General features: G+C 39.9%; 1 protein-coding gene, 1 long non-coding RNA gene and 1 pseudogene across 3 annotated transcripts; 1 reads left to right on the forward strand and 2 right to left on the reverse strand.

The window, feature by feature from the left end:
- Positions 1-2,962: 2,962 nt before the first annotated feature.
- LOC137990030 (uncharacterized) lies at positions 2,963-12,294 on the reverse strand. Of its 2 annotated transcripts, none has more exons than XR_011121104.1 (3): positions 12,280-12,294; positions 3,775-4,012; positions 2,963-3,215 (listed from the first exon to the last, which is right to left on the reverse strand). It is a non-coding gene; the product is annotated as an uncharacterized lncRNA (long non-coding RNA). The 2 variants fall into 2 exon arrangements; XR_011121105.1 differs by lacking the exon at positions 12,280-12,294 and adding an exon at positions 4,189-4,203.
- Positions 12,295-16,095: 3,801 nt separating this feature from the next.
- Positions 16,096-16,806, forward strand: LOC137991257 (uncharacterized). The gene has a single exon (XM_068836371.1). It carries the CDS (start codon positions 16,096-16,098, stop codon positions 16,804-16,806), a length of 711 nt encoding a protein of 236 aa, XP_068692472.1.
- Positions 16,807-19,475: 2,669 nt separating this feature from the next.
- LOC137991258 (uncharacterized) lies at positions 19,476-24,451 on the reverse strand (annotated as a pseudogene).
- Between the last annotated feature and the right edge of the window lie 3,049 nt (positions 24,452-27,500).

The raw sequence follows: 27,500 nt of genomic DNA on the forward strand, positions 1-27,500 counted from the left end.
ACGTCGTTCACCGAGATCAGAAAACAACATGGATATCAGTTGTGCGTGTATGTCATGTTTAATATACAGATTTAGCCAAGCCTAAGACTTTTCCGCAGTTCAAATGAAAAAGATTTCCTGCAATATTTAGATCAGAAGAATGAAACAGTTCGGACTTACAACATAGTAACAGCATTTCGGGTGTCAAGAACACCTAGCAGTTTCGGATGAGCAAATGGTTCGGTTGGAAGTTCTTGGAAGGCAACGTTCAGCTCGAAATTTCTGAGATGAAGAGATCATTCCCTAAAGTTTTCCGACACTTCAATTTTCAGCTAAGATATCAGAACAGATCAAATTTTTCTAGGTGATAAAAAACATCTCTTTAGACACAGCTAGACACTCTTTATACATGACAAGGAGGCTCAGCCTAGAAACGTCTTTCAAAAGCTTTTGGCTTAGTTTGCTCGTTGGGTAGACTTGATGTTTGGGACAGTTTAGGTTCTTTTTGGCCAGATAAGACTTTCGGCAAAATCTCCAGCAGCGATTGAGTTATATAACAATCGTTTTTCTTGTTTGTCACGCGGTTTTGTAGCCGGTTACATATATGTATGAAGGAAACATAGAATATGAACTTTTTGCCAAAATACCGTATGAAAAAAGACAGGTTAATGGCTTTAAAGTCAGAAAACCTTGCTCATTACATTTTGAAAGAAACGTACAACGCGAGAGGAGTAGAGAGGCGAGTCCTTCTAAGCACCTTTGACAATTCAACAGTCGAGCAAAAGAAGAAGCAAAAGAATAATCTTATTTTCGACATTTGATTGCACTGTGGGATATCAGTCGTGAGCAGAATTTAAGAACGCATTATAATAATTTCTAATTTCAAAGGCCCTATATTTTTGCACATCACTGCCAATGCTTTCCATGAACATAAGACCAATTCCCTGATCATCGTTTTGATCGAGACAGCTAAGGAAGGTTTTCAAGGAACTAATTTTCCCTCACCCCCAAAGGTCTCGAGCAAAGTACACATATTCGATTATCATCGCCATTGGATCCTCACATACGGCTTTTAAAGTCTTGGCCTCCTTGGTGAACGTTGCCGTAAAATCCTGAGCTGTACTTAACAGCTTTTTTACAATTACATTTTCTGCGGGCTTTTCTTCAGCTTGAAACTTAGTCAAAAACACCGCTCGAAAGGTCTCTTGACCTATCACTTCTTGGCCGACGAGGTCTTCCCACCAAATCCTTCCAGCCTTTTTTTTTTACTGGCAAAAGCCAAGGGAAATTTAAACTCAAGCATGATCACTTAACATCAACGCGGCTGAGAAAAGACAAAACATTGCCTGTCGCGAAAATACATTTTTTATGGTTTTCCCGCCATCGCGAACATCTTCGGGAAAATTTAGTATTTCTTTAATTGTTTTTTATGCTTTTCGTCATCCACTGCTTAGATTTCCCCTTTATGTGTTTGTGTGCGACTGAACGACGAGGTATCCATTAAATTGAGTACCACACAACTAAAAGTGTTAAGAAAATGACTCGACAAAACTACTGAATATCTCGAGGATGCTTTGGATTTTACATATTCTCATTACTATCATTCAGAATTTCATTGTACACTACTGTTGCATGAATCGGTCCAATTGCGATGGCTTTTTTTGTATGCGTCCGAGAAAAGTAAACACCATCATGTCTTCCCACATTTCTATTTCCAGACAGTCAATTAAATTATTTGTTGCCCTACTTCGTAAGATGTCTGCGGATCGTGTGTGTAAAATTCGACTAGTTTAACACAGTAAAAAAGGGGCGGTGTTCATTGCAAAGAATTATAAATTGCTAATTTGCAAGGCCGATCTATTAGCTCGCAAAGGCCGACTAATATGAATCCCCTGATACGTAAAGGGACGCTACATCCTTCAGTGACTTAAGAAATACGTTTTTTTTTTGTTGACACTGAATTTCTTTCAATTTGAAGCGAAATTGCCACTGATGTTGGCTTGTGAACACTCCGCGAAGCCCCTTCTTAAGTTTCATTATACGGCTAGCGGTAAAGAAAGAAAGCTAAGCGAGCCGATTGCTATAATAATTAAGGTCTAAGGCTTTCTCACAACCTTTTACTGCTGCGTCGTTTCATGAATACTGTATGTGAGACTTGCGATCGCAGTAAGAAGTTGCCAGCTGCTGATAGATTTCCTAATGTTTTAATGCAGCGCTTTCTGAAAGCCATTCATTTCCTCCCCGGTGATTGATAACTGTCACACTTTCTTTGGAGGTGAAAAGATGTTAGAGATTCCCCATTTTAGAGATTCCTCCTTTTAGAGATTCCCCCTTTTAGAGATTCCTCATTTGAGTAATTCCCCATTTTGGAGATTCCTCATTTTAGAGAATCCCACTTTTAGAGATTCCCCAATTTAGTAATTCCTCCTTTTAGAGATTCCCCATTTTAGAGATTTCCCCTTTTAGAGATTCCCCCTCTTAGTGATTCCCCCTTTTAGAGATTCCCTATTTTAGTAATTCCTCCTTTTAGACATTTCCTATTTTAGTAATCCCCCCCCCCCCTATTTTAGAGATTCCCCGTTCCCCATTCCCTGTTTTAGAGATAGCCATTATAGGGACAGTTATTGCAATATTCCCCCCCCCCCCCCCCGCCCCAAAAGAAAAAAAAATTGATCCAGGTTCCTGAAATAAGGCAGGGCGAGGGGGTGGCCTCATTCCATGTGTTGCAGTAATCGAATTTTAAATTTGAACCATAAAGATAACCTTTCACACTGTGCGATTTGGGGTTTCATACCAAATGAAGAACGTGACACTAAGCGCTGCAGGAAATCACAAGTGAATGTGGTGGCGCAAATTTAATTTATAAAGCAATATTTTTTTCAGGGGAAAGTCTGGCTTCCGCTTTGCATAATGTTCCTCCAATTCCTCTTTGACACAAGGATAAAAAAAAAGCAATTAAACAAGGAATGCTGGAATCCTCCGCTTTCACCATATTCAACGACAATGAATTTATTCTTTTAACTCTCGAGATCTACATTTTTTACATAGTTTTGTTTGTAAGCTACGTTATAAACTGCACGTTTTCTCATCCGTTGCAGGTTCATGGTCAACTGATGATCGGTCTGGTGGTGTCAGTTCACGTAATTAGTATCTTGGTCCCTCTTGTGGGTCAATTCACAGCCCAAGTTCCTTGCCACAGCGCAGACACTCCGGCGACGTTCCTCTACCACTCCGTTCTGCAAAAGCAAGCATATATATCAGCTCTATGATTGATTGAAACTGGCTACTGAACATACAATTATATTTTTACTGCTGTTGCAGTAGCCGTTATGACAGTCGCATGTAGACAAGAAGCGATGGCCCTTTACTTTTACACCTCAATCTGATGGACATTTTACACATTTAGAACCATCGTCTGATGCAAAATAATAGTAAAAAATATCGCTTTTGACAAAGCACGCACCCAATTGACTTACTCAACCGGTGGACATCTCAACTGTGCGTTCACGGCTTGGAAGTTCGTAATACATTTAAACACGCTATTTTCACACTGGTCCATACAGTCATGCAAAGTTGCCTGTTCACCAGCCGTCTATCTTATGAAATTATGGTGACGAAGAAGTGCACTTAGACTTAGTCAATTCAAAATGGAAGACTTTCTGAAAATGACCCATACAACTTGAAAGGTCCATGCAGTAAAGAGTCTTCAACATTGTTCAGTCCGCGGCCTTCATGATCAGGATTGAGCTAATTTCAACAGTAAAAAACGTTTAAGCAAGTGTAATTATTGCTTACCGGTTTTCTCGCTGGTGGAAACGGAAAATGAATACAATGAGCTTCGTGCACGAGAGACACGACAAAAAAGGTTATGAAGAGAAGAGCAATCTTTTCTGACTTCATTCTTGAAATTTTCGTGGTCCACTGGATTTACTTATTCAGCGTCTATTAAGACTCAATCAACTTGATGCAGCTTGTCGCGAAGATGTTCCTCTTATAATGGGAAACAATTCCTTTCTTTGCAGACGTAATTGTGCTGGAATAAGGATACTTAGATTACGAGATAGAAACAATGAAATAAAATTACTTAACTATAGACCATTTTTACAGGGCAAACAATTCATTTTGGATAGATCACTTCCTTTTTGACACAGGCAAAAGAATGGCTTAATAACGTGGCAAATTCAAAGTAATTACCATCCACAAACGTACCGCTTAAAAAGACCAATTTAGGCCTAGTTTGTACGTCACGCTATCGTCGAATTTAATTCAGATGAATTTAATTCCAATTAAATTTGTCCTTCCGTTGACCTTAATTGTACCGTGGTTTTACGCGTCGAAATTAATTGGTCGAATTATCGTCGAATATATTTCTCAGCCGGAATGCGATGCACCTGGTCAGAGGCATAATTCATAATGTACGAAAATAACTGATGACGCTTTACACCCAAACCGGCCTGAACAGGCCAGCCATCGTATTTTACCCTATTTAACGGAAAACGATTTTACTCGTCAATGGGGGATATTTTATCCGTCTTCCTAAGACAGATAAAGCGTGTTAGACGAATTTAATTTAACAGACGAATTGAACTGCTTTTAGACGTCGCTTTATCGTCGAATATGTTTTAAAGTAGGACCTGGAATTAAATTCATCTGAATTAAATGTGACAATAGCGTGGCATATAAACTAGGCCTTAATGTTGGGAACTTAACCAGTTGAAATCTAACTACTTAGAAGTTGTGTTTTCTAAAGAAAATCAAAATCCGATTTTAAATTCTAAAATGGAATTCGAAGCGAAAAAATCTATAGACAGGAAAATACTTTCAATGATTTCCGAATCGGGTATTATGTTGGCTTTTTTTTTGAACAGCTGTCCATAGCTGCCAATAGACCTTATTCACGATGACCGCCATGTTGGATTTGCTATTATCATGCAAATTAGCTACACACTTTTGAGGGGGCAAAAAACACAATTTCGAGAGGTTATAACGAACACCTTAGCCACACAGATGATTTGTTTCATGTTCATTTAATGTTTATCACCTAAACAGTAAAATACAATCATTACACAAGTTACTTCGACGTTTTTTTTGAGTGAAAAACGAGCAGATAACGAAGTAGAAAGTCCAAATGTCAAAGGCAATCAAAGGATATAACATTTGTATAAAAAGTACTTAATTCTAAATACTAAAATGGACTTTTTTCAATGTTATTTCAATATTTCGATGACCCGATTTTCCGCAATTTGCTTATTTTCAACGTTTCCCCCCATCATAACACATCGCTAATTTGCATGACAATTTGAAAACCAACAGGGTGCCTATCGTGAATAAGGCCTATTAACCGGGTGAAATGGTTGTGCGCATGCGTGATTTGTTGCCCATCGGGTTCGTGTTATGGTGTGTTATATGTTTCCATAGATAATAAAAAATAATTCCCTTCTTTGCATACTTAATGGTGCAGTAATAAAGGTACTTAGTCTAAGTGGTAGAAATTATGAAATATGAAATAAAATTACTTAAGACTATTTTACAAGGCAAACATTTCATTTTAGGTAGATCATTTCTTATTTTACACAGCCAAAGAAATGGCATAAAGAATACCGCAATTCAAAGTAAATTAGACGTTCCGTAAGCGTACACTGGGTTGCCTGAGGTACGTGCACCGTTCTAGGCAATTTTTTCAAGTCAGGGGTCATTAAGACCATTTAAGGGGTCACACAGAAGTCATACCAGCAGAGGCCCTTTGGTTCACACGTTCATACGGCGAAACAGATCCTTTTCTAAGGTTAAAAACCTGGCTACCGGCCTACTTATCGATCATTTGTCAAAAAGAAGAAATTCCTGTCATTTTTAGAAACAATAGACACGCATTGCTCACGTGTGGTAGTGAAGTAACAAAGCGATTTATTCCATATTGTCAACTGAGCTGCGTGTTGTCTTCCAGGAGATTCAAGTTGTCTTTGCGTAATATGTAGCTTTAACAGTGCACGATATTGTTTTGGTATTGTATATCATTGTAGTGCCATGGTAGAAGTCTTGGGTAAATAGCCTCCTGAGAAGACATCTGGTTACTATCAAAGTACTGAACCCAGAAAGATTTCAGAAAATATAAGGGTATCGAGAAACATTGGCCTCTGGGTTGACATGTCAGACATGTTGATCATTTTCAAGTTACCTCACAACTTCTTTTCACCACAAATTTAAGCGTGCACTGTGAGCATCTGACAGCTTTGTAACTGTAGCGGGATAGGGCTGTTGCCTCAGTTCTAAAGTCATTCCTAAAGGTTTTCGCTCAAACTTTCATGCGTCTACATTTTCTCACTCGAATCAATATCTTCACCAAATTCGATGCGCGCAAAATTCTTTTCACGTAATATTATGAGCCTTTTTGATTTAACACCAAGCCAAGTTTTTGTTTTGTGTTAATTATGAATCTAGCAGTCTGCCGCCATTTTAATTTGGCATTTCTCCATAAGGTATCTCATCCAACGCTTTAACCACTTGATGGTCACAATCACCCTTGTTTTTTCCCATCTCATAGCAAATGTCTTGGTAAGCTGCTATCTCATCTACTTTGTTATAAGGTTGTACACACCATTTATTAACCTCGACGGTGTTTTTATCATATTCTAATTGTTCGTGTAAAGGATTGTAAGGACCCATATATTTGTATATATTTGCCTGGAGTATAACCTGCTTTTGGTCTTGGTAATTTACCAATAGCTTTATGTATATCAAATCCTTTACCAAACACTGGCTTATGAGTATCTTTGTAATACCAAACATTATCAGGCATTAAAACACTATCTCACCTTCTTCTTGTTTTTTTCGTTTTTGGATTATATCTCCAAGCAAAACGATAGTCTTTAGGCATATACACCTGTCCAAATTTGTTTGGAAAAAATGCCATGGTGAGTTCCGAAAGCACTTTTGAAAATATCTCCAGACCAATATCGGTCAAAAACGTACTATGTACTAGGCAATATTTTTCCTGTAATGCCAGATATGTTTTTAGCAGTTCCTATAGGGTCGTCAAAGATCCCTTTTCCAATTGCCCGTCCTTAAGACAGGCTAATTAGTTTCCCTGATTTTAAACAAATCAATTCTTTATTTCAGCTCCACCACGCACTACGCAACATGAGCAAAAAAAACATTAGGTCTATTTTTGCGGATTAGGCCGAGCACCAGTAACTATAATGATACGTTATACCAACAACCTAATACAAGATCTAAGTATTAAAGGCATAAAACAGAGGCAGAGCTGCGCAACAGTTTACACAGATACGTCTGTCAGACAGAGGCCAGAAAAAACCTGCAGCAAAAAACCCTGTGGGGAAAAAAGACGGCAGGAAATTTGGATAGGAACCATGGCTCTAGCTCTAAATAGCCCATCCTACGAGGCTGCAAAATCCAAACGCACGTACCCGCGTTGACTAAAATATCGAAGGTCAAAGGAGGTGTCGGCCTAGATTGGCTATCCCACGTGATACACATTTCTTATTTATTCCTCCCTGGCAACCCGTAATGCACCTCGGCTTGACTATTTCCAGTCATCACTGCTCCAGTACCGTAGAAATATTTCATTTCCGGCTAATTCGTATACACTCAAACGCCATAAATTCCATATTTCAGCTCCACCACGCACTACGCAACATGAGCAAAAAACCATTTGGTTTTTTTGGCGGATTAGGCCGAGCACCAGTAACTATAACGATACGTTATACCAACAACCTACAATCATAGACAAAAGTAGTTGGGAAGGTTATGTAAATGAACCACACCAGAGCTGTATTTCAATCTGCTTCTGTTAAAGCCCAAAAGAAATAGTTTCACTTTCTCTTACATAGCCCCCCTCCCCCCTATTCAATGTTGGAAGGTAAGTCAACAATTTTCCACTGAAACCATTCAGTTTTGCACAACATTGAAGGAGGGGGGAGGGGAGAGAAGCAATGAAGACTTCAAAAGTACTAACCTTCCCAACAGTTTTGTCTAGGATTGTAGAAGAAAAAGTATAAGGCTTGCTGAGCAGAGAAAACGAACTAAAGCCCCAAAGACTTCGAGACTGAAAGTCGTGCAGAGATGCCGTCCTTGATGAAACCATTCTAAGCTGCGACACTCTTCCATCTGCCATGTCGCTAGAAAAGCCTATCACTAACCCCACTGTTGGCGGCCCTAGAGGCTCCACCTGACCAAAAGGAGTGAGTCCCATAAACAGAGGGATCCGGAACTACATTCCGTAGGCTTTTGGCTAACTGATCCCTAAACGTTGTATAGGAAATAGACTTGTTCTTTTGAGTCAACTTGTAGGAGGACTTAGTTTTAACCAATGGTTGGAAAATAAATTCACTGGGGTGGGGGTCAATATTTAATTTTCGAAGGTAGGTTTTCAATACGAAAACCGGGCAGACGCTACCCCCTGATTGAGCAATAACAACCTGGGCCCGGTTGTTCGAAAGCCGATTAGCTTAATCCAGGATTAGCGTAATCTTTTGTTTCAAGTTTTTAACTTTTTGGTGAAAGTTTCTTTTGCTTATTTTTGTTTTTCAAGATTGACTTCTTCTAATGTAAAGTTTTGCCGAATATCAGCGTTGAACAGCATTTAGGAGTAGAGAAATTAATTCCTCGGTTAATTTTTAATCTGGGATTAGCGTTAATCGGCTTTTAAATCGCCTTGTCGAAGCTGGTCGGTCTTACTTTTTTCTACTTGATAATCGAGGTTTGATAATCATAAACCCTGCATGGATTCCGAAATGAATGTGATTCATTCTGAGATAAAGAACCTCCTAGGATCTAAAAAAACCCGCATAAGCTAAGACATGGTAAGATAATGGTTTGACACTGACTAGTTTTTTTTTAATGTTTTGTGCAAGACGTTTCGTCTGGTGCTTAAGCCTTCATGAGTTGCAATATAACTGTAGCACGCGCGATTCAAATAAAAGCACGTCGAGCGCGCGCTGATGAAAATAAGCGTGCAGTTTCTTGAAAACTTAGCGCGAGACTTATGCGCATGCCAGAGTCTTGTAGACCTCTGGGATGAGGATGTGGTCATTTACAGACTGCGGATCCTTTATTGAGTACCAGGCTTCCAAGAAAAATCGCTCGTGGTAGTTAGTCTCAAGTCCAACAACTCTGACATTTCCAAAATCCATTTCGTGGTTGTTTTCGTGGACATGGCAGGCGATCTTGGAGTCATGGTCAAACCGTGATAGCAACAGCCCTTTTGTGTTCTGTAATGCGAGTTTTGAGTGATCGTTCGGTTTGACCGTAGTATACAAAGCGATCACTGAAAACTCGCATTACAGAGCACAAAAGGGCTGTTGTTATGTTTGATCATGACTCCAAGATCGTCTGCCATGTTCAAGAAAACAACCACGAAATGGATTTTGGAAGTGTTAGAGTTGTTGGACATGAGGCTAACTACCACAAGCGACTTTTCCTGGAAGGGTAGGAGAAAGACAAGCAATAAGAGTTTGCGATTCATTTTATTTACTTCTCACCCAACTTGTGAGGCGTTAAGAACATTACAAATTACACATAGCTTATCTAGCACGCGAACGCAATGAGCCGGGGAAAGCAGCCGGCAGAAGGCAAGCCTTTAAATAGAGGAAAGCTTCCAAACACTAGAGTGTTTAAACACCCAGAAGTCGCTTACAAAAGAAGCGTAAAAAGACCGAAGTGTCAAAAGACTTCGCCAAAAGCGGATTCCAAAGACCCTAACAATTATTAAATTGTGGACAACTGCTACCGTAAGCGGCGCAAAAACCCGAGAAAAGCTGTCTCTGTGGTTGCTTAAAATTCAGACGCAGGGCCACCACGCTAAAGGACAAACCCTTTGAACCAAAAAACCAAAACGTTATTCTTGGCTTTACCTTTGATAAAGAGATTCTTAAACTTGGGAAGTATCACCCAATCGCGCACAAAGGCATTCCATTCCATTCTATCTTCACATAATAACAACCAGAAATATGATGATTTCCACATGGGAATGACAAGAGTACCTACAGCCTTAAACGCTCCAGCATGTGCAATAACTCTACTAATTTGCGAGACCGGAGGATGAATCCAGTTATTTTCTCCATGCCAGTTTTGGGTGAAAGCGTCTACAGCTTCCGTGCCAGGCTGGTAGAACCTGGAATTGTAACGCGAAACCTTGGCGTTATAGCTGCACCGGCAAACCTATCCACTGTGTGGGGACCCCATTTATAGTCACGCATGTGGAACACATCGTCATGTATGGTGTAATCGTCAAAATCGATGGTTCTACTCAAAAGATCAGCCTGATAATTAAAACTCCTAGGAATCCACTTTGTTTCAAGGTAAATACCATGACGGGCACAAACATTAAAATTAGAAAGCGCAAGTGACTGAAGGGTTCTGTAATCTTACTCCCATTGTGAACAATATTAATTAATGCTGACCACACTAGTGCTGTCAGTAAACCAAGCAACGTTTTTGCCCTGAAGCTCGAGGGCGAAGGCAGATAGCGCTAACTCTACGGTCCTAAGCTTCATTAATCTTTTAGAACTTTCTGCCGGACTCCAATTTTGATGAAAAATCTTGTGGTCATTATCAATGAAAGACCTACAGGCGTGATCGGATGCGTCAGAATAGACAAAGTTAACAGGAGGCTGCAAAGGTGCCCAAGGGGAATGGAAATTAAGGGAATCGACATTCTCGCCCTAAAATGCTAGTTCATCACAAGCTTCCTTCGTTAATTCAACCCCAGAATTCCATGACAGTCTCTGATTAACAACGGCATACATAGAATGTGTCATAATCCTAGCTACGCTTCCAACACAATGCGTGAGCAAAATGACTTGGCCTACAACAGAGGCAAGCTCTCTAACTTTGACAAACTTACAATCAACCTTGCGCATAAGCTTAATGCTACTCTTTAGTTTAGAAATACGACTCTCAGTAACCAAAATAAAACCTCGATCAGTATCAAATACAGTGCCGAGCCAAGTAATAACTTGAACGGGCTCCCAAAGACATTTGTCTTCGTTAATTAGAAAACCATACGGAGTCAAATCGGCGTGAACAATCAAGCTGTTAATTTTAGCCTTGACGAAACTAACGCCATCCCCTAAACCATCGTCAAGAAAAATAGCCATGGGAATTCCTTTACACCTCCATGAAGTCAAAACAGGCTTTAGTAATTTAGTGAATAAATACGGTGCTAATGACAAGCCAAAAGGTAAAACTGTGAACGGAAAGTATATATCTACACCATCACCAAAATCCCAGGAGAAGGCTAAATATTTCCCGTGCTCCGGAAAAATTTCGACCTGATTATTTCCAGACTTAAGATCGATCTTGAAAAGATAAAACCTTGTAGAGAAGATCTGAATGGCTACAGAAACAGGGGCACCCAACGTCAATTTTCGGAAAATATCTGTTCGGAAGACGATTTGAGATCTAGAATTTTCGGAACATTTGTTGTAAAATTTCTTGCTTGCCTGCCTCTCCTAGGATTTTAGAACATCTGAAAAATGGTATAATTGCCCATTTTAAACGGATTTTTACCCTAAAAAGGTCGCCTAGAATTTTAGGGAGCCTTTTTTCGAAAAGGTAAGTTTTGATCCCTATAATTTTCGGATCGCTTTCAGCTAGGAAATCCGAACAGATAAAAATATGCCTATATCTACTTTTTAAATACTAAAATGCGTTTACCAATGCTATGTCTAAGTGGTTTATTCTCGTTGGGTGCCCCTGACAGAAAGGTCTTTATATCTCAACTTCCGTTTAAAAACATGCAAATTGACATGCCTCAAATCAAGGATCAATAGGGCCGTTTATACGAGAGAAAATAACTAACTCTGGCCGCGAACACTCCGTATAAATGGTACAAAATCTACGTTCACGGTTATCCTCGTATAAATAGTTCCTTTCGCGGCTTATTTACTCTCTTCTTGCCTGAAGATTGTACCGATGATCCAAAATCTCAACACGCGTAGTTCTTAACAAATCAAAAATAGACTCTGAAACAAAAGAAGGATCGTTCAGCGCAGAAGTATTGTTGCAACTAAATTTGGGAGGCGGCAGAGCTACGAGTGGGATTTTATAACCATCACGTACAATTAACGCTTAAAATAAAACCTGGAGCGCCTAATTTTACCCACTCGTCATAACATAAAGCGAGACGACCACGCACCGAAGGAGTATTCGGTTGACCTGAGGTAAACTCATAATTTAACAGTGACTTCAATTCAACTACGACATCTAAATCATTTGAATGTGAAATTTCACCATGGCAATTGACACTTAGATCATTAGAAGCAAATATGGAATTGACAACACCTTCAACCTGTCCTTGATCGTCTTGATCGGCGGCTAGTCATTGAGCAAACTGAAACTTGGAAGAATTGAGAGGACACTGAGCCTTCCAATGTCCTGGCTTGTTACAAGCAAAACAGGATCACGGTTTGGTCTGAGTGCTGGGATGAACAGGCTTCCTTGGCTTCTTCAATAGCGTCGCCGACTTTAAGATATTGAACCTATATTGGTCCTCGTTTCCTTTTTTTCTTAAATCGATGCGGCTCGTCAAACATGAGTTTCTTAATCTCTCTGAGATGAGAGTCGGCTCTGTCCGCGTGAGGACGCTTTAGATCTGTCAAAGAACTTTCCAACATCGACTGCATAGAAGCTAACACACTCTGATTTTTTTTGGCAATTAACGACTGGACAATTCTAACGACATTTTGAAATAGTTGAAACGATTGTTTATGCTTTTGTCTCCCATGTCAAATCTAGCATTATGTACGGTTTCTAATGTGCTTTTTCTTCGTTGACTTTCGATCAAATAATATAAATCCCAATAGTTGCATAAAACAGAATTTCTCTCTCCTTCATCGCCGGAAACCAATGGTTTACCACTTTTATTAAGGTAATCAATTACTTCCAATGGCATTTTCAGACCGAAAGAATCAAAGTATTCTGTATATTTCGGGTCAATATTTCTGTATGCAACCCAATGAGTGCCAGGTCCTATTACTGTATTCAATTAATGATTCCAACTTCTTTTTTTTCATGATTCGTTTTGGGAGATCGACGGTCTCTTGATTACATACCTCGAAAATGTTTTATGTTTAACTTTTTAACCCAATCGATCAAATCAAAGCTGCTAAGCGCTTTGTTGACGAGTTTTAGACCCATGTACTTTTTTTGTTGGGCCATAATCTGCCATGATCCATATATAGGAGGAGGTGGCATATACGGATAATACATATTAGCACCGTCTCTTATTGGTATTGTTGGTAACGTTTTTGGTAGATATATTGGAATAGACCTCCTTTGCCATGATTTATCAACTTGGAGGCCTTTTCCAATTGATAATACATTGTTTATCTGTGATTTCGATATTTTGATTTCTTCTTCTGTTTTTTTTTCATAGCTTTTTGTATTCTTTTGATCTGAGTTTTTGTGAGCATTAATTGATGAGGCCCTGATAGTTGATTTGAACTCAATCGAAGAGTCAATGGTGATTTATCATTTACTGCTTTTGCTAATTTTCTTTTTTTTCCTTCTGACAATTTAACTCCATGTGCATGATAAAAAGTCATCTCTTGTATATAACATATGTTACATAAAAATGCATAAAACTTATTGAATACACTTTATCTAAATAACAATTTACCATCTTTTTGAACCAATTCAACGTCTTGTTCACTGAGAGTCAATGCATAAATACTATAAGCAGTAGCTGTTGTTCCCGAGAGTTCATATCTAAACTCTAGTCTTCCTGTTCCATCTTTGATATCTGCTTTTTGTTTGTTGTTTTTTTAAATGGAAATATATGAATGGGGTCAGTGTTTTAAAATTTGTTCTTGTCAAAAACGTTCCTTCCCCAAATTCACTGTATACTCGTGTTAAATCTTCTGTAGGATTGTAATGTAAATCAGGGTATTCGATACCATTTCCAACTTCAAGATGATATTCAGTCATTGTTCTTGGATCTGTTGATACGGAAAAAGTGTCATACAAAAATGGATTAGCTTCTTGGTTATCCAAATTAGCATCATCGATTATGAAAACAAAAACATGACGAGGCTTTGATTCACCAGAAGATATTGTAAAATGTCCTGATCTTTGTTGTGTAGAACTGCTTCTTGCAATATTTTCTCTCAATTAAGTCCATTTATGCGGTTTAAGATATTGACTCATATACAACGTTTGTCCTTCAGAATTAAAACCTATTCTCGGTACAAACTGCATTTTCAGTTTCAGCAGATTGCCAAATAAGGTTTTTGTCAGATTCAATTATCAATTTTATTTCAATTCTTGTGGAAGGCAATGATTCGTTTTCCAATGCTTCGAAAAATGAATACCTGTTTAAGGGTAGGTCAAAATCAACAACAGATGATGCTCCAACAATTTTCGTTCCAAGAAGCCTGCATTGTAATTTGCTTGAACTACTCTTGACTCTGCATGAGCACTGGTATATTGAAAAAAGAATTCGTTTGTTCCTGTGCTTTTAGCATATACAGGACTATATTCCAATAAATTTTTGATATTCACAAAATGATTGGCATCATTGCAATCATACACTTTTTTACCATTGAGTCGTACATCAATATCTTTCACGAATTTATGAATGCCACTTACTATACCGTTAAAACAAAATGCAGAAGAGTGGTAAATCAAATGTGAGTTCGTGATACGAGTACGTTGCGTCTGATCGGGAATGGTAAGGATAACAATAATAATCATAATAATAAGAATAAATAATAATCATAATAATAATAATCATCATCATCATCATCAATAATAATAAACACGAAAAAGAAGCGGTTTTTTAAAACATTTAACGATAAAAATTTGCGATAAACATTTCGTAAAAGCATATTAAAGTTTGTAGACGACGTTTCGACGTTTGGCTATCGTTATTAGTAAGTCAAAAAATGACAGATTAAAAAGGTTTTAATACAAAAAGACATAGGTGATGGAATCTTTTTTAAAACTCTTTGCTTAAAGATCGTTTTTTATCTTTCACTTTTTGACGTGATAATGAGGTAAGCCAAACGTCGAAACGTTTTACGAAATGTTTTATCGCAATTTTTTATAACTTTCAAATAGAAACACACAATTTTAAATTTACAAAACATGTTTCGGATGATCGACATCCATCGTCAGTTGTGAATACAAGTGAACCGCTAGTCGGTGTTATATAAAGATAGCTAATAAAATTAATGTAATTTTCCTCGTCCAATATCCATTGTCTTCTCATCATCGTGTTTTCTATTACCTCACATTTACGTTGTTATTTAATCAGTACTCATGCATTTTATTAGCTATCTTTATATAACACCGACTAGCGGTTCACTTGTATTCACAACTGACGATGGATGTCGATCATCCGAAACATGTTTTGTAACTTTAAAATTGTGTGTTTCTATTTGAAAGTTATTTCTTGTCTGCTATCAGTTCGAAATTTTTTATACTTAAATAATAATAATAATAATAATAATAACATACAGATAGAGAAATAGCAGCTAACCAGCCTGATATAGGGATCAAAAACCATAAGAACAAAACCTGCAAACTCGTAGATATGGCAGTACCATCAGACAGAAACACCTCCTTAAGGACCACTCCAAATATAAAGACCTAGAAACAACCAGAATGTGGGGAATGAAAACAGAAACAATACGAGTTGTTATAGGTGCTCTTGGGCTCATCAAGAAGGCACTGGAAAGGCACACGGAAAAAAATCCCTGGGGTAATCAACACCAATGAGCTACAAAAAATAACTTTATTAGGAACAGCTGACATACTAAGGAAGGTTTTGTCTTAAAAGCAAAATTTATCAACCATGGTTTGGACCTGGCCCTTTAGGAGTATACAGCAAGAATTCACATAATACTAATACTAATAATAATAATAATAATAATAATAATAATAATAATAATAATAATAATAATAATATGTCTGAATACAGTTTATAAATGGTTCGCCGCTTATTTTTTTTTAGGACCTATGGATCAGCACCTGGATGTGTACGGACTGATGGAGGCGGAGTAGAGATGGGCGAAGGAAGGATGCAGTGGCACCACGGACAATTTGCTTATTGACCGGATGGTTACCCAGGATTGTCACCGTGGGAGAAGAAACTTCAGCATGGCGTGGGTTGACGTGACCAAAGCTCATGACATGGTGGACCACGAGTGGTTGAGTGAGATGACATCGATACATCGATTCCTAAGGGGGCTAGCGAAAGTGGTTACCAAGCTTAGCTTTCTAAGGCCTGGAATACCAAGATTGTTACAAGAACTAAACTGGAGATGGAGATGTCAGAGACTATGTCCGCGCCTATTTATTCTCTGCCTGAATCCCATCTCTTGTAAACTCAAGGCTACTGAAGGATATAGACTCTCGAAGCCGATTGGTACCAAAGTGACGCATTTGTTGTACATCGATGATCTTAAGATCTTTGCTGCCTCCGCACCTAAACTCAACACCGTGATGGAATCAGCAAGATCTGCAATGCAAGATGTCGGCCTGGACTGGAATCCGAAGAAGTGCTCTGTTGTACACATCGAAAGAGGATTGAAGGTAGAGGATGCCGAGAGCTTAGCATTTGACGATGCATCAGTGATCAAATGTCTAGAAGAGGAAGCTCACTATAAGTTTCTTGGCGTGTTGGAAAGCACAAGACAAGAAGATCAGATAGCCTTTAAACTCGCCGCCAAGGTGTATCTGAACAGAATTTCCATCATATGGTCCAGTCCGCTCTCTGATTTCAATCGCATAGTAGACTCAAATCAGCACGCCTTACCGGCCTTGACTTACTTGATGTGGACACAACACCTTCCCATCACGGAACTTTAACGCAAGATCGTAGTAGAGCAAGGAGAAAAGCACCCACTGGGCTCAACTCCCTTATGTCATCTTGTAAGGCAGTACGGAGTACAAGGTCTGCCTTCCATCGAAGCCAAGTACAAGACAATTAATAAATGGAATAAAGCTAAATTTGGTGCACCCTAACCCTACATGCTGTACTGAGGATGGAGATGAGATCCCAGGTACAAGAACCAAACAGCAGTTGAAGCGAGCTCAGCAAGAAAAGCTGAAGGAGGACGTGCGAAGTCAGAGTTGAGAAGGGAAGCTGATCGCCTCGAGATGGAGTGACTCCGAGCTGAGTAATGGGTGTTTTGACTGGCTTAAGTGGAAATCCTGTCCATCACACGTGATTGCCTGTATCTATGAGCTGAACGAGCAGATGCTCAATACACGAATCTACCAGAGTAAAAAGACAAGAACTGCTAGGGAGCGTGACGTGCAATGCAGACTCTGCAGCAAAGCGCAAGAGTCGGTAGCACATATTCTGGCTGGATGTTCTGCGCTTGCGCATATCAAATATCTCCATGAGCATAATTGCATGGTGAAGATTCTGTTTTTTGAGATAAACCATGATCTAGAACTCGTAGACACTGTACCACCTTGGAACTCCCCGATCGAGCCAAAACCTGTCTACGAAAGCGCAGATGCACAAGCCTTTTGGGATGTCCCACTGTACGCAGACCACGTGGTAGTGAGAGCCAAACGGATAGATGCTAGGGTTGTGGACCATAAGCGGAAGATTGTCACTATTTTAGAGATGAGTTGTCCATGGGTGAACAACAGAGCTGCGAAAGACCAGGATAAGACAGATAAGTATGCCCCCTTGCGGCTGGGACTAAAACAACAGTTCAGAGGATACCGCACAGACCAGCACAACATCATCCTAGAAATACTGGGAGGATACTCCAAAGGACTTGAGAAAATATAGGATAAGACACTAGTAGAGCATTTTCTAAGTATTTTAATGTGATATCTCAGACAAGGAGATTTGAAAAGTTTTTTTTTTCTTTAAGCTCTACTTAGAAGACATTTTAATGTATTAGTTTCTATAATAAGTTTTTATTTAATTTAATTTTCTTATTTCCCATTGGTCTTTAGGTTGCGCAACAGCGCCCAACTGTGCTTTAGCAATCGTTTAGCACACATAAGTTTGCACTGCTATAATAATAATAATAAAATCAAGGCTAAACACCAGGCCCTTGAGAACAACTCAAGAACAAATGAGACAGTTCCCGAAAAGAACAAACGGCAACTACGTAGACCGAGCCCAAACACATAAATGCACGCCCGTAAATCCGAATCAGAAGGATTGATTTAATTATTGGTATTAAAGATCAATGCATTAAGTGTTATTGTCAGAGAAAACCGGGCACGAGCAAAAGATCGAGGTCGACCGTTTACCTCTACATTTTCACAGCGTAAAACCTACCTGAAAAGAATAGTAACGGTCACATTTGCAGATGCCGAAGTTCTTTTTTCTTCGAGATATAAATATTCACTGATTTTGGGCATTCCAGCGGCCTAAAATAATCGAAATTTCAGTCAACTTTTTATGGTCCTTTAAGACATTTTGTAGGGCCTCCTGAAGTTTTCATATGTTTGACATAATATTTGTCCCCTACTAAGTTGTTCAAGATTTGATAAATGGCCGTCGCTTAAAAAACATGATTTCTACGTCGTGTTAAAAATCAGCGCTGAATCGTTAATGAGCTTGACCCAAATTTTTGTGATTTTTGGGCGGCTCTATCATAAAAGTGCGGCAGTTTATTTCGAAAGTACACTTACGCTCTAATAGCCTATTGTGTAGTTATGAAAAACCAGACGAGTTAAAATTGGTATCTATAAGCAAATTGAATTACGTCGCCTCGGAAGAGTGCAATAAAAACTGCCAGCGAAAAATATTTCCCGCCAAATTTTGACTGAAGGATATCAATATGTAATTATACATCGCACAACTCTAGTCCTTAATTCACCTCAAGGGCTGCCCAAAAGAAATTTGTTTCTTATCGGACTTCGTGATAAAGTGTGTACATTGTGATTTCATGTGTACCAAGTTGAAAATCCAGTTACCTCTAAACACCTCAGCTGAATTTTCCCGCGAAAATTTTACAAGCTGGGCAGAAAGCCGGAAGGCTTTCTTTGTTAATCTTTTCACTGTTGCAAAAAGACAAATAATAGAAGGCAAATAATGCGAATACAATCAAACACAGGCACTGGAAACAGTTTCTTGACATTGTCTGGTTTGACCGTCCTATCAGTGTAACCCGTATTTTATTAGATTGAAGGATTATAACTTCTTTCTTTTGTTTCTTTTTGGGCTTGATAAGGAAGATTCCTATCCACAGGATCGTTTTTAGCACGTGTTTCTAGACAATCAAGTTTACATCTGAAAAATTATCTCTGTACTTAACCGTTTCTTTGTTTGTTCAAATCCAACAAAGCGAAAATTGGCATGCCTTCGGGCTTCCAAAGAAAATACTTAGGCGGTGGCTTTTCACTATAAGAATGAGCATTATACCCGTATTTTAATAGATCGATTACGTCATGCAAATCGAGTACGTAACTAAACAGATAATGAGTTATGGAGTAACTTCTACTAGGTTTTTTGGGTCCTCCTGACCAATGAAAATCTCCAGTTTTCTTTCTTCTTCCAATGAAACAAGGATGTCGTCAACCTGCACAACTTGAGCGAGAATTACCAAAAGTCGCCGCGATCTCAGAGAGCACGTTCATCATGTTCAGGTTTGAAAACATGTGCAGGTTTTCACATACGCTTCCAGGGGCTCAATGAAGGATTTCTTCCTTGCTTGGGACCCTGAAACTGATAATTGTAGGCTTTCACAAATTTCTTTTAGCTCGGCTATTTTTAACATGTGCAGTTTGTTTGCTCTTGAAAGTTCGCAAACATTTCTCTTTCCAGTTTCAATGGGATGATGCGGCACAGTCATGTCCTGAAGTATTGCTCTGCGTAAACCATCAAGGGCAATTTCGGATTCCAGTGCTTCAAGGTCTTCCTCTGGAATTTCTTCGTCGGCTTCTTCTGACCCATCTTTTTCTGTTTGCGTTTTTCGTTGTATTGCTGAAAGTCTTCTTGAGAAAAAGCTGGTAATCTGTTGTGCCGTTCTCCACTCCTCTGGAGCAAACAAAGAATTCCCATTTGCGTCCTTGGCTAACTTCATTTCACGGGATACCTGGGCTGGATCCACCTTAAGTCCACTTCTTGCTCCTGCATTAAACTTCTGCATTAAATAGTTCTTTACGTGATCCTCCATTCTTGATGCCTTTTTGGTGGTTTTGAGGGCCCATCCTATTGATCGCCTATCTATGTTGAGTGAAGAGGAGGGTTTTAATGTATAGGACCTGATTCGTGGTCATGCGAAGGCATGTTCACACCAGTTACCTTTTCAGCCCACTTCTTCTTGATAGAATCGTAGAGGGATTCAGATTCTAGTTCTCTGACGTGTTGCCCGGAATCCATGTGGGCATCAGCTTCTGCCTCTGTTTTAAATGTGAGGACACATCCAGACTCACTGCATGAGAAAATTTCACTCCTGGGCCTAGCACTCTCTAAGACAGTGCCCCGCTCTTTCGTTCTGGGACTGAACGGCTGGATTACTTTCAGGCCGGTGTTTCCTTGCTTCTCAAAACCATACGCAAGAAGGCGCCCCGGTCCAATGTTGTAGGCTCTCCAAGTACGGATCCCACTTTCCTCAAAGGAGAAGTTGTTCAGAAGACTAATACCAGGTATTTTGTTATCCCTGCCAGTCTCCTTGGTCGTGTCGACTTCTACAACAGCTGCCCTGCATCCTTTGAGTCCACCATGAGATTCCAGTGCTTGTTTCATGTCCTCGGCTGTTATTACATCATGTTTTTCATTCACCCATCTCCTGATGTGCGCTTTCATGGGTGCAGTTTTGCGATCACAAATATCTTTACCAGCCTGAGAATCTGAAAAATCGTAGCGCACTGGTTTTACACCTGTCCTCTCCCCTACATATGGAAGGCTGAGGATCAAGGGCCCATTGTGATAACAACCAGCATTGTCCGATCGCAAGAAAGCCTTGTTCATGGAAGGGTATTCAAGCTTGATGGTGTGAAGTAGATGTTCAATGACGGACATCACAGCGAAGCTGTTTTGATTGCAACTGTTAAAAAGATGCACAAAGCACTCCACTTCGTATTTACCTCCCGCTTGTAAGTGCGTTATGACTGCACTTACATGCCAACTCCTACCGCGCTTGCCAAAGAACTCAGACATTTGTTCCCGGTAGTGCTGGGGTAGATATTTCATCGCCCAGTCTACGATAATCAAGCACGTCTCTTCATCAAGCTGGGTGAGGGCGTTTTGCTTGGCTTCCTCTTGATTTACAGAGCGAATCAAATGTGCTTTCCAAGCATTAATTGCTCGAGCGCACTCCTTGCTTTCAAACTTCATCCTAGCCCTCTGATCTTCGGTTATGTCTATCTCATCCACTTTCTTGGCGATTTCTTCAAACCCACTATCGAAAGAATCGCACCTATCACAAAGGGTGTCATGACGGTGTTGACATTCTCCACGGAAGTCGGGATTGGCAGGATCGCTAAGAGCATGTACAGTACAGTGGTCGCTGCTGTTTTCGTCTCTACCAACGTGCGCCTTGAAATCGGTCTTGAAATACCTCTTAGCCTCTTTCATCGCCTGTTCTATTATTTGGCCCCAGTGCGCATCTCCACCATTCTCCACTAAAGTTTCGATCATGGACAGTAGACTGTCGAATGCTTCAGTTCCTTCAGCGGTGATGTTATCGAGGCCATGTAAAGACTTTTGCATGGAAGCAGAGCAGATCCCGAGCATTCTAAACAATGAACGCTCGCTCGCTGGTTGAAACTCGTGGTCTTTACAGTAGCTTACATACTGACTTATTATTCGAGAAGGGATCATTGTTCGTATAACAGCAGGAATAATAATTTGCTCACCAGAGTCTAGCTTAAGAGTTTTTGTCCCAAATGCAACATCTTGAAGTAGACCTGGACGCGAAATAAAATTTATGAAGTGATCAACTTTTCCGGGGTCGATTCTTGTTCGGAAAATGGCCTTCTCTGGAACCGCCTGCCCTTTCCCTGCTTCAATGGCATGCAGGCGGGCCTGGTCAATTCTCCATTTACTTAATCCAGGAATTAGTCTCTGTAGCTCTACGCGGCTTAAGTCATTTGCGAAAAGAGACAGGATTTGACGTTTGGTTTGCCAAGACCCTGCTTCATCATGCGCTTTAATCAACACATCGATAAGCCCAGTACTTGTGTCGAAGTGTCTCCGTTTAGATAAATCGCCATCTTCGCTTTCAATTAAAGATTCATTTCGTATAGACCTCCAAAGTTTGTTTTCCTGCCCTGGGCAAATTACTGACAGTGAGGCTGTTACGGCTTCCCGTGCTTTGCGCATATAATACTTTTGTTGTGTGGATGAAATGTCATCCCATGAAGCGTTCAAGGTAGAACGTATAGGACTAAATCTTCCACCAGCCACGTTTTTTAGAACGTCATTAAATGTCTGCCGTCTCTCGTTTTGGAGTTCTCTTTCATCGCACCAAATACTAACCTCCTCCTCAGGTTCAGTGCTCTGGGAAGCGTGTGACGATAGTGACATAGTTTCATCTCGTTCCCTCTCTGACTGAACATCTTCAGCCATTGCTGTGTCGTGGCTGGGAGATTCCGGGTCCCCGCTTTCAGAGGTTCCTGGTGCTAAGCTTTGTACTGGCGTTGAAAGCACACTGAGGTCCTAAAATCAAATGATTGTGTGATAATCATTAAAGGGCATTAAGTAACCAGTATAGTAACAGTTCTCTGCCCCCTACCCCTACCTCTGCCCCCTACAAATCCATGGCTCAGAAACTCATGCACAAGTTGTTGCAAGCATATACTGCCAATATGCTGCTTTATAAGATTCAGCTTTGCCCAATCCTAATATTCATGCTTATACACCGTCGAGAGTTGTAAAAGCAAAACAAGATTCCCTATTTGGGCAATCCGTGGCTTTTCTGTTCTTAGGGTAGAAGTGCTGCAGCAGCAATTTTAGAATAGTTCTTGTCGGCTTTTGCCAAATTGTTACGTCGTTCTTGCTTCCTTCTATGTGCTAAGGTTGCATATTTAGCATTGCGACTTTTTTCTCCTAAGTGCAAATTGAAGAATGTGTACGAGTACATAATGATAACAGAGAACTGCAACACCCAAACTTTAACACTTCTTTGAAGTACAAACAAAACCGCCCACCTTTTCTGCACCTTCACTCTTTTCACGGGTCTTGTAGTGTTTTAAACGGCAACTTGTACAAAGAGCTGTTATTAAACACAATAAAAAAAGAGAACATAATCAGCCTCAGTCCAAATAAATTCACCAAATGCAGTGCTACTCCTACCAAACCTCTCAACGAGCCCCGTCCTCAAAAGAAGGGAAGGACGTTTTGAGTAACAGAGCTTCTATGGTAAACATTAACATCGATATAATTGTCCTTTTAACTCGATTATTGTGAGTGGCGGATCAAGGGGAGGGGCCCTGCGGGGTACAGGACCACTCTGAAAGCGTGGTTGGCCGAGATGTCTCCTTACCTGGGTACACCCACCTTATGAGTAGGTGTGGATCTGCGACTTATTCTGGATATCGTTGTCAGGTCAGCAAATTTTAACTCAATTTTTCTGGCATGCGCCACCAAGCTTTCTTCGTGTGCTTTCAAATAATTTGTTAAACCAATCTAGTACACGGGACCTTGTGGAAGTACCGGTTCACAGACGTTCAAAACTCGTTTTGTGTAAACCCCCAGATTTTCATTCGCGAGAGTTGCTAGATTAAAATAAATTATATTAGGATTTATATCGCTTAATCCAAAGGCCGTTTTTTAGCTGAAGCTAAAAAGAATGTTCGGACATCGAGTTAGCGGCTAAAAAGGTATATTTGTTTACATTCCCTTCTAGCTTTCAACGCAAAAAGTTTCTTCGCGCAAACCTCGTCTTTGTTTCGGCCAGAATTATTAGTTAAGAACAAGAAAATTTTAGAATTCTGTTTTACATGTTTTATATTTCTGAATGATGGCCACTTCATGAAAGTTCAAATTCAGATTGACAGATTAAATAACCAAAATTGCTGAAATATAACGTCGTACAGTTATTCTCAAACCTGAAAGAATGTGCTACGCTGTACGCATCGATATCAGCTGTTAATTCTGAAATGAAACACAAAAAAGCAGAATAGACAAACCTGCGCCAATAGGGACCACAACATTGAAGGCAGTAAATATTTCCGCTGACATAGCAGCATTCACACGTCGAGGAAGGTTTAGTCGCTTCTTCAGCCCTTCGTGGTTTGGGTAGCAACAAATCTGTCCTTTTCGACCCGACCAATCAATACTCAGGTCTTTTCTATGCTGAGGGCAGATTGTCATGGTCTGTAGTTCTTCATCTTTAATTGTGAAAAGACCGGCACGGTTTAAAATTAACTGTATTTCGCTGACCTCGGTCTTTCCACGGCCACGTTTGCTGCTAATTCCCGGGCTAACAAGGTGCGAGGTCATGTCTCGTTTGCAAGCCAATAGCGGAAGGATAACTGATCCGTGTCCATCTTGACTGCATGGCGATTGTTCGGAGCCAAAAAAACAATTCATTTCTTCAGAGTTGACAAGCGAAAAACGTTTCAACAAAGTGAAATCCTGTTGACCGAGCTTTCATTACATGACACGTCACTCTTTTGCTAAATTAAACAGAAACCAGTTGTCCGATGTAAACAAACAGTTTCTAATGTCAGTCAAATAAGGATATTGTTTGAATGTATTCGTATTTGTCTTCTATTGTTTGTCTTTTTGCAACAGTGTAACGAGTAACAAAGAGAGCTGCAAGCCTTTCGGCTTTCTGCGCGCTTGTAAAAATTTCGCGGGAAAATTCCAGCTGAGGTTTTTACAGGTAATTGGATTTTCAAGATGGTAAACATGAAATCACAATGTACACACTTGATCACGAAGTCCGATAAGAAACAACTTTGCTTTTGAGCGGTCCTTTTGGTGATGTTAAGGACTACAATTGCACGATGTATAATTACATCTTGATATCCTTCAGTCAAAATTTGGCGGGAAATATTTTTCGCTGGCAGTTTTTATTGCATTCTTTACAGGCGACGTAATTCAATTTGCTTGTAGATACCAATTTTAACTCATCTGGTTTTTCATAACAACACAATAGGCTATTAGAGCGTAAGTGTACTTTTGAAATAAACTGCCGCACTTTTATGATAGAGCCGCCCAAAAATCACAAAAATGCGGGTCAAGCTCATTAACGATTCAGCGCTGATTTTTAACACGACGTAGAAATCGTATTTTTTAAGCGACGGCCATTTATCAAATCTTGAACAACTTAGTAGGGGACAAATATTATGTCAAACATATGAAAACTTCAGGAGGCCCTACAAAATGTCTTTAAGGACCATAAAAAGTTGACTGAAATTTCGATTATTTTAGGCCGCTGGAATGCCCAAAATCAGTGAATATTTATATCTCGAAGAAAAAAGAACTTCGGCATCTGCAAATGTGACCGTTACTATTCTTTTCAGGTAGGTTTTACGCTGTGAAAATGTAGAGGTAAACGGTCGACCTCGATCTTTTGCTCGTGCCCGGTTTTCTCTGACAATAACACTTAAAATAAATTCCTATCGAAATAAGATTCTGAAAGACGGCACCACTGAAGCCGTACAAAGATCGTTAGTGAACCACCTATAGTCTCAGGAGGCCTGGGACTTGCAAAAACAAAGTACATCATACAAAGGCATCATCAAAGAAAAAGTCAAGTATTACACATGTACCACCGACAGCCACCGAAAATGGAGTAACTACTATCCTCTGGAAGGAAGCCATGGGCTCCTGGCTCTGAGAACAGAAACCATCCAAGTGATCACAAGTACTCTTGGGCTCGCGAAGACGGGGATGAAAATTGGGCAAAAAACCCCGGGAACGTCAGAGTAGAATTCGGAAAGCTTGAGGTGATCGTCCTCCTTGGAACTGCTCACATATCGAGGAGAACCCTGTTCATTAAGTAATTCAGAAAACTCTCCCTTAGTTCATGAGATGAAGTCAGCACCATAGGAGGATAGAGCTGAACTTAAAGGGAACCTCCACTTCAACAAAAAAATAACAGTACTTTAAATCACAGGAAATAACAGTTACATTCAAGTCAGTCTAAATTATTTTAAGGGTCTCAATGGTTCAATGGGGGGGGGGGGGGGTCTCTTTGACGGTTGACGGTTAAAAATAAGTCGTTTTGACGGTTGATTGTTAAATTTTAGGTCATTTGACGGTTGACGGTTAATTTTTCGGAATGACGTTTATCACACGAATTTAAAGCACAAATTTGACTGTAAGTTTTAATAAAACGATATGTTTTTTCTCATATTTGAATACTGGATTTAATCCTATAATTTGTTCACTAAAAATAAGGTTATTGGTCTTCAACTATGGCAACTATATGTATTATTAGCATAATTACATCTCCTCCCTTACCGCTGGACGTATTAAGTGCCTGCTCAACCAATTGAAGTACTTGTAGTCGTATTAAGTTCTCAAAGGCTTTTTCATCAGAGATCAAATCTTACCGATGCTTTTATCTGTCTACCCGACCTTGTTATGGCATTTCTGTATTCTACAATCTTCTCTGATTCTGTTTCATCAAAGTCACTGTCCGAGTCACTTTCAAATTCATCCATCTGGAAAGGTTGAGGCTCGGTGCCGATGAGGACTTGGGGAATTTTTTCGTCACTGACAAAAGTGACAACCGAACAGGCAGATGACGCAGACAGGGGTACTGATTCGTTATAAACTGAAGCGGTTGAAGTCTTCGCGCAGCTATCTGGAAAAGAGAGCTCACTCCATGTTCCAGTTTTTGGCTTCTCGTACACAGCTGGTGGAAGAACGCCTGCTTTGTCTTTCGTTGTCTCGCTTCGAACGGTTCTCTGCCTCACTGGTCTGTAATGTTCTGCCCATTCTTTCATGGTGATTTCGGCCTCTTTTGGAATACTTTCTGCTGGCAATGAGGTCAAAAATTTAGCGGCACTGAGAGGTACTCGGCATTTTTTGCTGCAAATACCACATTTAAACTCGATCTTGTTTTCCGCAGACGATCCTTCAAGCATCTCGAGTGCTGTGTGCGACAAAATAAGAAATGGATAAATAGGTAAACAGCTAGTCATGTATCTGTTATGAAGCAAACGCCATGGTAGCTAAAACATATGAAGTTCGTTTTTCGTGGTAATGGCTCCTATTCCGTCCATTGCAATGGAAATGTTTTTGAAAAAGAGCAAAATCATATAATTTTTTTTAATAAGAGTTTCGCTTATGGTGCACTAGAGTTTGGATGGTCGAGAGGGCGCGAAATTTCCAGTCTCTTCTCGCCGTTTTATCCTCGCTCCAGTCTCGCCGCGGCTTTTTATTTCGCGCGCCCTCTCGACTTTCAAGGGACTACTGACAGTCTAATGATGCTCGAAATGATTATACAAAATGTTATAACATGCATTCTATCAATCACTAGATGATGATACCTCTACTAAGCGTCTGCAATTCTTCTGTTTGTCTTTCATTTCGCGCGATGGCACCTTGTCCTGACTTAATTTTTTTAATCAGGCTTCTATCCTGGTCGGCCTCGAGACGTCGTTTACGGACTTTAGGTTTCGGT

The sequence above is a fragment of the Montipora foliosa genome, chromosome 2 (genome assembly GCF_036669935.1).
Source record: "Montipora foliosa isolate CH-2021 chromosome 2, ASM3666993v2, whole genome shotgun sequence".
Classification (NCBI taxonomy): domain Eukaryota; kingdom Metazoa; phylum Cnidaria; class Anthozoa; order Scleractinia; family Acroporidae; genus Montipora; species Montipora foliosa.

What these genes read in the sequence shown, in the direction of transcription:
- LOC137991257 (XM_068836371.1), top strand. Translation starts at nt 16,096, where the DNA reads ATGGCGTGGGTTGACGTGACCAAAGCTCATGACATGGTGGACCACGAG.